At 40.5% G+C, this 10,514-nt stretch overlaps 1 protein-coding gene across 3 annotated transcripts in view; it reads left to right on the top strand.

Annotated features, from left to right (window-relative positions):
* XDH (xanthine dehydrogenase) overlaps nucleotides 1–10,514 on the top strand; it is a 53,843-nt gene that overhangs the window by 30,382 nt on the left and 12,947 nt on the right. For all 3 annotated transcript variants that reach the window (XM_017812855.1, XM_017812854.1, XM_017812853.1), the window contains 9 exons: nucleotides 464–587; nucleotides 988–1,107; nucleotides 2,652–2,748; nucleotides 4,629–4,753; nucleotides 5,452–5,585; nucleotides 7,018–7,105; nucleotides 7,746–7,832; nucleotides 9,348–9,539; nucleotides 10,027–10,172. In XM_017812855.1, coding sequence (XP_017668344.1) covers nucleotides 464–587; nucleotides 988–1,107; nucleotides 2,652–2,748; nucleotides 4,629–4,753; nucleotides 5,452–5,585; nucleotides 7,018–7,105; nucleotides 7,746–7,832; nucleotides 9,348–9,539; nucleotides 10,027–10,172 — 1,113 coding nt within the window. The remainder of the gene's footprint in view (nucleotides 1–463; nucleotides 588–987; nucleotides 1,108–2,651; nucleotides 2,749–4,628; nucleotides 4,754–5,451; nucleotides 5,586–7,017; nucleotides 7,106–7,745; nucleotides 7,833–9,347; nucleotides 9,540–10,026; nucleotides 10,173–10,514) is intronic.

Raw genomic sequence — 10,514 nt, 5'->3', positions numbered from 1 at the left:
TTCTTCTACTGGTGAATACATTGGTAGATGATACGTGTTTGCACTAAAATTTCATGTTTATGAATAGACAGGGAGGAATCTTGCATTCACAGAATCATGGCAGCTACGAAGACAGTGGAGGCAAAGTATCACTAATATCCATTTTTCTTTGGCAGAGGGTGTCAAGGGAACTTTAGTACACCTGGCCATTGGATCAAGTTCAGATATGTTTTAGCTAAAAGCTGTATGGTATGATACAGTCCAAAGAAGCAGACTGGTGATCAGACTCACAGTCAGGATTCACAATATCATATACATTCAAAATTTTTTTAATCTAGTATGTTAGCCTTTCTGCCTTGGTCTCACATGACATTCATGTAGCATAACCAAACTTCAGGGAATCAGCCTGCATATGTATGGGAATCTCGTAAGTGCTGACACAAAGAAAAAAGAGAATTAACACTACCTCTCCTCCTTTCTTTAGTTCTGTAGATGCATCTGAAGCTCAGAGTGTTCCTGGGTTTGTGTGTTTTGTCTCTGCCAAGGATGTTCCTGGCAGTAACATCACTGGCATCGCTAACGACGAGACTGTCTTTGCTGAAGATGTGGTATGTGGTTAAAAATAGCCTTTTCAATCATGTTACTCAGGAGATAAGATTTCTCATATTGTCCGGTGAAGTCCTGTACCTTATACAGAGATAAATTCTAACTGCACTGGGGTCAATAGAAATCTTGGTGCCAAATTCAATAAAGCCTGAGTCGCTTTGCCCTGTGCCTCTCTCCTTTGTGTTATCTGCATGATTCTTCTCTAAGCTGCAGCCAACTGGAGCAGGCTCCCTTATTCAGTTCCTCTCCAAATTTGTTCATGATTGTTTTCCCTGGACTTGTTTTAACTAGACTGTTCTGAAAGAACAGATAAAAATCTACACAAAAGGAATAGATAAATGAGCCTCTCAGTTACTGCATATATCCACACCAAATGATGGTGTGTCCTCATCTTGCCTGTAGGTCACTTGTGTTGGTCATATCATCGGTGCAGTCCTTGCAGACACACAGGAACATTCCAGAAGAGCAGCAAAAGCTGTGAAGATTAAGTATGAAGAACTTAAACCTATTGTCACAATTCAGGTAAGATGGCTCAGTTCTGCATCTGCAGTTGGCTTGGGACCCCCTGATGTCTAGTTCTGTTCTCAGGCTTGCGGTTATTTAACCACATTTTGTTTGTCTTTGTGGGTGCAACACGATATGGACAGAAAGAATAATTTGTGTATTTAAATATAAAGAAGGCACATCTTTGACGTCCTACTGATTTAGAGTACATTAAGTCATTTTGTGTTATTGAAAGCTGAAACAAATAAACCAAACTTGGGTAGATAGATTGTGATCAGCACAAATTTGTTTGAATTAACAAGGTTACTGTAGTGTACATTCTTACCCATGGATGCTTGCTTTTAATGTTCTCCAGCCCTGCTGACTTCATTGATATCCATTCATTCTTCACTCCTTCATTTATAGCAGTCAATAATAGGGTGTAAAAATGTCTTTTCCAGTCCTGTCACTGCACTGTTTCTGTGAGATTTCTGCAGATCACTTGTCTAGTTTCTAAGCTCATGAAATTAATTTTCAGGAGTTCATTCCCCACTGCGAACATTTCCACTGACTTTATGGATACAGCCCTTAAATGGCTTTTCTCAAAACTGAAGAAATTCATGTAAAAAATTTGTGATAATTTTATGGGTTTTTTTTTTTCAACTAGAAGATTTGTTGACAAGATTTCCTTAAAGACAAATTATAATATCTATACAGCATTCATAGCTAGAATTGAGAAGAAAAAGGTATGAAGCCATTCTTATTGTGGACCAATTAGAACCACGGGATTCTAACTAATTTTTTTTAATAGTCAGTATTTCGTACCATGTGTTTTGTAATGTGAATTGTATTCATGCAAATACGGAGTCTGTGCATTGTCTTGGACAGACATTGGTACTACCATCTGAGGACAGAGATTTTGGGTTGTTTGTATGATTTCTGGATTCACGAACAATGTGTGAGAACTTTTCCTTTTCTGAGGCTTCCAGTTGTTTATTCAACCAGGGAAGATAAGAGTGGAGCCAAAAATGTGCTGATTTTTTTTGGTTTTGTTATTCAATCATTCTCTGGTTTTTTTTTGTTATGGAAAGCTTCAGTTTTGGCAAAAGAAAAATGCCTTTGTAAAACATGTCCAAGAAAGATTATTGTATATTATCTCAGAAGTGAACTATTTCTGCAGAAGTTCTCATCTTATCTGAGAGACTCAGTTTTCTCTTTCTGTCATTTTCTTTTTTTTTCTTTCTTTTTTCTTTTTTTCCTTATTTTCCTTTCCCCCAGCTTTTGGGTCACATAGTCAATATAAGTTGTAAATTACAGCTCCTATGGCTACAGACCTTGAGGTCCTGCGTCCGTAATGTAAAATGGGTCACGAGGAGCAATCTAAGATTGTCCAATTATGGTATTCATTGTGAAACTGCCATGTTGCCAAAAGTTATTTTGTACTGCTTTTAATCAAGTCTCTTTTGACTATTACCATAGTTAGTATCTGATAAGTTCTTGTGCTTTTTATGTTGGATATTTCTTCTTCAGTCTGATTTCACTCCTCTTACACTAGAATGTCATTGTATCATTCTGTTTCCTAGGAAGCTATTGAGAAACAATCCTTTTTTAAGCCTATAAAGAGGATTAATAAGGGAGATGTGAAGAAAGGATTTGAAGAATCTGATCACATTTTGGAAGGTGAGAATAAGCACTAATACTTCTTTTAAAATAGGATAGTTTATGTGAAAAGAAGTCATCACCCTCCTTTTTATGCATATAACACTGAAAGTAAGGCTTGCAGGACTAAATTAATTTTATATAAAGTTTCAATCTTACATACAAATAGCTCATGCAAAATTTAATCCAGTTTCAAATAGACTTGGATGCTCTGAGCTGTGCCCCTGTAAACACTCTCTTCCAATGTAAGGACACATTTTTCTTAAGCAAATATTCTACAAAGTGATTTTTTTTTCTGAAATGTTTCCATACAGGAGCTTTCTCCTGTCCAGACATAGTCTTGTCTAAATCTTACAGACAACCAATTAATCTGGTATACAACTGTATCTTAGGAAAATGGGACTTGCCTGTGGCTGTGGGTATCATGAAGAACAATGGCACTGCTCTGTAGCACTTTCTCACCACTGATTGTTGGTCTGTCTTTGAGGACAGGGTTTTTTTAGTGTGCTGCTTGGTTTTGCTTAGTTGGAGTCTGCCAAGGACGTTGTAGAGACATGGGTAAACACAGAAATTATCAGGAGATAAAGATTTAAAATCTCTGTCAGTTAAGAGGGGAGAGTGACAGAGCTGTGAACTGAAGTAGTCAGTGGGAGCCATGTCATTGCTTGTATGTGTTTGTATCACCAACGAATGGCTTCTGTGAGGATGAGTCTCAAACATCAGACTTTTGGAAAGTCTATGTTCTTACTGACGGTGTTGTTCTTGAGGGTGCTGTATACCTTTTAGAGCTCTGAAAGGGAAGTTAAATCAGTGAAAGACACAAAGCCTGGTGTGAAGGGATTATTCTCTAAGATCACGGAGAAATATGCCCCCCTTACCCTCCATTGGGAAAGTGGGGAATTATTTAAGTGAAACACCCCATTTTCAGGTCTGTCTTTTGCTGTTTTTTGCTGTTCATTACTACGACTCCCCTCCTGCAGTCAGCCAAGCTTCAAAGGTGCTGGCACTTCCAAGGTGTCATAAGCTGTTGTTAGCAGTTTCTTATAGTGTACTTTTCTACACAAAATAAAAACGCTGTGCCAGAAAAGCCAGAAATTGTTCCAAGCTAAAAGAATAGTTTATTTGAAAGGCTATAATACTGTGTGAATGCCAGAGTCCTCAAGAAGACAAGAGAAAGGTCCCTGGTACATACCAGAGTAGGTGTTGTCTCAACAAATGTGCATTTCTCACCTAATAAAGGCAGCTATTTTGTTTCTTTTGAATTTTGAACAAAAAGAAAAGAGAAACAGGATTGTGAGAACTGCTGTGAATATTAATTTTCATGCCAGTTGAATATACCAGAGCCATGACTGAGAAAGAAGGTCGATTCTGACATTTAATGGTGTGTAGCATGACTGGATATTGCACCCTCAGCACTGCCAGGTAGTATGTCCCGGGAAAGAGCCCCATGCAGTGATATTGATTCCCAGTGAGATCATTTTAAGGCATTTTGGGTTTCTATTTTGGTTCCTCTGTTTCAAAGTCTGTAACCTTGTATTTGATCTGCTCAGCTAGATTGTACTTGATTTATTTTTATCCTTAATCTCAGTGATGTTATCAGGGCAGTCTTGAAATGCCACCCACTTGTGTTTTAGAATGAAGATTTCTAGAAAGTTGTTGTGTTTGTGGTTGATTTTTTTTCGTTTGTTTGTGGGTTGTTTTGTTTTGTTTTCCATTTTGCTTTTTAAATGTCAAACCAGAATTGCCAATTTTAGAGATACTGGTATCCAGTTGTGGGCAATGGAACAGATTGCCATTTAGCACATGTCAAAAAGGCAGTAGATAGCAGACAGCACATGATGGGAGACACCCTTTAACACCAGGGATGCCCTATCTCTGAGGCATTTCTTTCAATTTTCTAGGAGAGATGTACCTTGGTGGTCAGGAGCATTTCTATCTGGAAACTCACTGTACTCTGGCTGTGCCAAAGGGAGAAGATGGTGAGATGGAACTCTTTGTGTCAACTCAAAATCCAATGAAGACACAGGTACTGTCTTATTAACCTGCTACCTAAAAGGCACTTGTTTCTCAGTTTCAGACTAGATAAATGGTTGGCTTTTAGTAGCTCCTATCTTGTTCAATAAAAAAACCACCACATAGGCTCAGAGTTGGGTATGGGATCTAAAGTCCATATGCATCCTACTGGTGTCCTGAGTTTGCTTCCAGGTGACAGAGATGTTTCTGTTGGCAACACATCTTTTGCAAGGGGGATTACATACTTAACCCTTTCTGCAGAGAGAGCCAACTGGTCAGTAGGCATGATGGTTGAATGACGTGAGAAAGAGAGGTGGTGTAAACACTGACTCTATACACCAACTCTCTCTTTCTGTGGGATAGGGCACCAGTGCTGTGGCGTGTCCAAAGGTCTCATAATAGAGTGAAAGAAAGGACAGAGTGGTACAGATGTCAAACTCAGTGCTAAATGAGATCTGTGTCTTGATTGCCTCATATCATGCCAGTCTCTTCCTGCCTGCTGCCTGCTGCAGCACTGTGCCTTCCCACCTCAGAGATGAAATGCTGGTCTTACTGTTCCAATTGCATCAAATCCAATTAGCAGACCATAGGACCTGCAATGAGACAGAATATTTGCACTGTTGAAATGGTTTCAGAAAGGCTAAGTGTTGGTATCTAGTTCTTAACACCAGCTCAGCTCCCTACACGTTCTGCTGTTCTGTTTTCCTTTAGGAGTTTACTGCTAATGCATTGGGAGTCCCTTCAAATCGTGTTGTGGTTCGAGTGAAGAGAATGGGAGGAGGATTTGGAGGAAAAGAGACTAGGAGTACTATCTTGACAACTGTAGTGGCTGTTGCAGCCTTCAAGTAAGTTTGGGTGTGGGGGACAGGACTTTTTTCTTTCAGACTGTCCCAGCCTGCCTCTTTCTGGAGCACCATTTACACTGAAGCACCTTCAAGACTCTTCATGTCTTGTACAGCTTATAGCAAGATTGGTATTTCCCAAAGGTGGTGTCTAGTGGGCTCTTAGCTGGTAGGAGAGATTGAACCTACTCAGGTGGGATAAGCTCAAGTGGGAATGTCAGCTTTTAAAAGGAAAGGGGAAAACTCCCCTTACTCTGCTATTCATTTGGTGATCTCTGAAAACACTTGTATCTCAAATTATCTGCCTCTCCCTTCCACTTCATCCCAAACAAATTTCAAAATCCAGCAATAGCCATGCTTATTGCTTCATATAATAGTGGTATGAGAGTCTCTTCCTTGTTCAAAACTCTACTACGCCACCCTTTCACCACTGTGTCTCTGGTCTTCTGCAAACTCCCTCTTTGGATTTTTCTCTAGGAAAAGTGGCAGGCCTTGGAACCCACACCTTTCAAACCCCTAAAAGGTCAGGGAATGAACATAGACTGTAACAATTTGTGAAGCATAGATTGGAAATATGCTTCTGGTTTCTGGAGTTTTGGTCTTAGCTCATCTTTAACTGTGCAAGTTTCTGTGGTTGTGAGTGAAGAGGGCCTCTAAGATGACATTTGTGCTGCCTGTAATGCTGCCCTTCCCAGTACTGCCCTTGGAGGTGACCATGAACCTTGCAACACAGCAACAATTTTGACAAAATACCTTTGGAAGAGAATAGTCAAAAGGAAGTTCTTTACTTCTGTTCTGAGCAAACCACCTGCTTTCTCTAATTAATCAGTAATACATTTGCATTCTTTTATTTCCTTTATCTCTGCCAGCTAAACCACTGTTTGATATCCTGGAGGTTGCAAAATAACATCTATGACATTCCCTAGGTGTTTTTACAACCTGAAGAGAGGCACTGCAAAGGCAAAATTGTTAGACAATAAAGAGCAACTCCCACTCTCCTTATTGTCTTCCTCCTTGGATAACAAATAAGCAAACATAAAATAAGGTCACATTGAAGGCTAGTTAGTACTTTACTTCACATTATTATATAATTCCTATGGCATCCTCTTTTTCAGAGCCAAAAGAGTGTCTTGAGAAATAGTCTGGAAAACAATGATTACTCAGTTATTAGCATCTGCCTCTGCAAGAAATTATCCTTCTTTTTAATACAAGAATCTTTGCAAGAGTTTTCATGAGCAGACTCCAACTTCTGAGATCTTAATTTTAGGGGGTTTTATACTCAGTCTTGCCATTTTCTTAAGAGGAAGATATATAAACCAAGCAGTTTACTCTTAACTCTCCATTGCCATGCTGAAAAGACAAAGAGGAGAGTCTTGTTCTGTAGGAACTGTACTGTGCATTTCAGGCTTTGCCTAATAAATGTCTCCTTTAACAGAACTGGCCGTGCTGTGAGGTGCATGCTGGATCGAGATGAGGACATGCTGATAAGTGGTGGGAGACATCCCTTCCTGGGGAGGTACAAGGTGTGCAAACATATGAAAAGAATGCATGTTGTCTCAGTGTTGTCCCCTGGAACATCAGAGACTAGTAAGATATTGTGAAAAATGTAGCTGCTGTGGTTCTTTCACTGCTGATCTTCCCTGCTGCAAGTGGATCAGGTCAGGTCTGCTGTGTTACAGCAGTTTTCCTGTCAAAGTCCTGCAGAAGTTATTTTGACCTGGATAGTTCCCTTCTTGTGACCTTGGCATAAATAATTCTCTCTTCCTTGCAAACAAGACTTTGCCCCTGTTGACAAAGTCGCATTGCTCATAGATGCTCCCCCATTCCTTTACAGTATCATGTAGTGATTTGCTCTATTAACTTCCTTTCCTCTTCAATCCCCATCCAACTGCTGCTGCTTTTCAAAGCAAAAACCTGTTAAGGCAGTTGTGGCTGTGACAAGAGGCCAGCACTTAATTTAGAAGAGTTCCCTGGAACAAGTTTAAGATACGTGCATGGACCCTTTGCTGGGGAACTTCCTCAGTTGCTGCCTGTGCTTGTCCTGTGCTCCATCAGGGAGGACAGTCAGCCTTTTGGCTGTATGAGGTCCATTCAGTTTTTGGAGGGAAGTAGGAAATGGAACATTTTGTAGAAAACTGATTACTAAGGAGACTCTCTTGACAGATTGGTTTCATGAAGAATGGGAAAGTCAAGAGTCTGGAGGTGTCATACTACTGCAATGGGGGCAACTCTGTAGACCTCTCTCACGGTGTAAGTAAAATTTTCTGATGGTTAACTAGGCAGAAGGCATTTCTTTGTGCGACCTTTTGCTCTGACTTCAGAGAGTTGTTGTCTACAGCACTGCTTGCACATGCTATGACTGAAAACAGACTTTGAAGGGGGTTTGGAGCTTCTACAATGGCTCTCTGAGCCAACTCACCTGCCTTGGCATGTGCCACATAATTCTTATTGATGCTGAATAACTTGGATTGAGCAAAAGAGTCAAGAATGTTTGGTTTGCATTACAGAGGGCTGTGATGGAAAACTTGCTGCATAATGCAAGACGACTGACAGTTTCCCAGCTCTGGGGAAAGATAATTCCTTGGAATAAGAAACATCCCAGTCAATGGGTTAATCAGGGCACAGTGCCTAAATCAACAAGCTTGTTAATGACTGGCTAAACCTAAAATTGGGTTTGCAAGAACTATGGACAAAAATGGGCCTGAGTTCTGAGTTCGTCTCCACGAATTTTTGTGCTGAAGAGCAAAAAATTCTCCTTTTCTGCCGTGTTGTGCATGATCAAGTCAATAGAAGACAGATTTATGCTGCCTCTCTCAGGCCCTCCTCCATTTGTACTGAACTGGAGCTTCTTGGAAAAGTAGTGAATTAGTTAAGAAAGAGCACACATTTTTTGAGCCTCGTGTCAGTCATGTTTATTCTAGTTCACTTTCTCTAGCCCACTGAGCCTTTGGAAATTTCTGCAAAAATGAATCCATTTCAATAGGACAGAACTGCAACAGCTCTCTACCAGAGCCACATTCGATGTGGCTGTTGCTGTGCAGAGCAGAACGACAGCCTTCGTGTAAGCTGAGGGCTTAGTTGAGAGCACATCTGTGTGAATTGCCTGTTTGACTGTGTCTGAATCAGGGAACTGGAAAGTGCTCCATGTTGAAATAAGGTTGAAATGTGTATAAACTCCTCTCTGTGCTGCTGCTGGAAGGGAAATCTGGGAACACAAACCAGAAAGAAGCTCTACCCTTTCCCAATGTGGACAAATAGTGGACAAAGCTCTCAAAATCTTGCTGTTCAGATGTAGCTATTGAAAATCTTTATTTCAAATGGCTGCCCTTACTGCCATAGCCCAGCTGATGAGTCAGTTGATATCAGCAAGACTTCTTTTCCAACAACAGATTACTCAGTATAATTAAAAGAAAATTCTGTTTCTTCCAGATGGGTAATGGCATTCAGTAGCAGTTTGACTCACCATGAGCCCAGGGCCAAAAATGACTTTGAAGCTCAATCTGTCCCAGAGTCATAGGTGTCAACAGAGAGCTGTGCATATTGTCCTGTCCTTCAGGAGGATACCACTTGACACTCCATTGCACATGGGAGACAGTATTTGCTGCACTTCAGTGCTCTTCCAGCTGTGTAGACAGCAGAACTGCAGGGTGGAAGAGAAAGTGCTGGTTGTTATAAATTAGCTTCAGAGCTTTCCAGTCTGGTTTTGGCAGATAGTGAGATCTGATTCGTGTAAAATGTGTCACCTCCATTCCTTTTCTTCACCAGGTTATGGACAGAGCCCTGTTACATTTGGATAACTCCTACAACATCCCCAATGTCAGCAGCATGGGGACTATTTGCAAGACCAACCTGCCTTCCAACACAGCCTTCCGTGGCTTTGGAGGACCCCAAGGAATGATGATTGCTGAGTGCTGGATGAGCGACCTTGCTCGGAAGTGTAACCTGCCACCTGAGGAGGTACAGATCCATTGACATGTTTCAGGGTGGTGCTACCTTTGAAAAAACTCTGAGAACTGGACACAGCCACATAATATTTTTAAGCATAAGAACTTTTGCTTCATTTTTGCTAAGCTCCTCGTAGGATTTCAAACTATTTTGTATGGCAGACACATTATAGAATGGATTATCTCCTGCTTAGTTAAATTCCTTGGTAGCCTCAAATGTGTAACATCTGCTTTAAGGATAGATATTAAAAAAAAAGTCCAAAGGCAGTAGGTACCCTAATCTTACTAACAATGTGCTTAAATCCCGATCTCTCTGAAATTTCCCAGCCTTAATGTCTTAGTTTCCGTTTTCTCGTAAACAGATATATGCCTGTTAATTCTGTTCTGTAGAATAATCGGAGAAGTAAAACTAGGAACCAACATGCCTTTGATCTCCTCCATTAAAAAGACCTTGTCTGAAGCATTAAACTTGACATGTCCTTTATATGTTCTTTGGCAAGGTGCGGAAGCTCAACCTCTATAACGAAGGAGACATAACTCATTTTAACCAGAAGCTGGAGGGATTTACTCTACGAAGATGCTGGGATGAATGTTTGTCAAGCTCTAGCTATCACGCCAGGAAGAAACTAATTGAAGAATTCAACAAGTAAGTGTTCTGGGGCTGTCTTGTTGCTGCGTGCACCTGTTGCCTACTCATTTCCGAAGTTCTCTTAGCAGTTTGAGTGATGTGAAGTCAGACCTTATATTTGCTGAGTGACTTCTTAAAGTTTCTCTTTTTGAAATTCCTTCATGCTTGCTCACTGTTGGAGAAAACATTTATCAGTGAGCTGCTGGCATAAATAAGGCAGGAATCAGACCTGACATGACATGATTTTGTAAGTGAAATGTAGCAAAGGAGAGGGGCTCTGTTAAGTCCAGCTAGGATTTTCACATGTCTATCAAGGCAGTTTGTTTAGGCTTGACCTGACCTATAGTCTTTTTTAGCTGG

The sequence above is a fragment of the Lepidothrix coronata genome, unplaced genomic scaffold (genome assembly GCF_001604755.1).
Source record: "Lepidothrix coronata isolate B3197 unplaced genomic scaffold, Lepidothrix_coronata-1.0 Scaffold38, whole genome shotgun sequence".
In the NCBI taxonomy this organism is placed as follows: domain Eukaryota; kingdom Metazoa; phylum Chordata; class Aves; order Passeriformes; family Pipridae; genus Lepidothrix; species Lepidothrix coronata.
The sequence above is the reverse complement of the archived record's forward strand: the minus strand, read 5'-3'. Positions and strand labels throughout refer to the sequence as shown.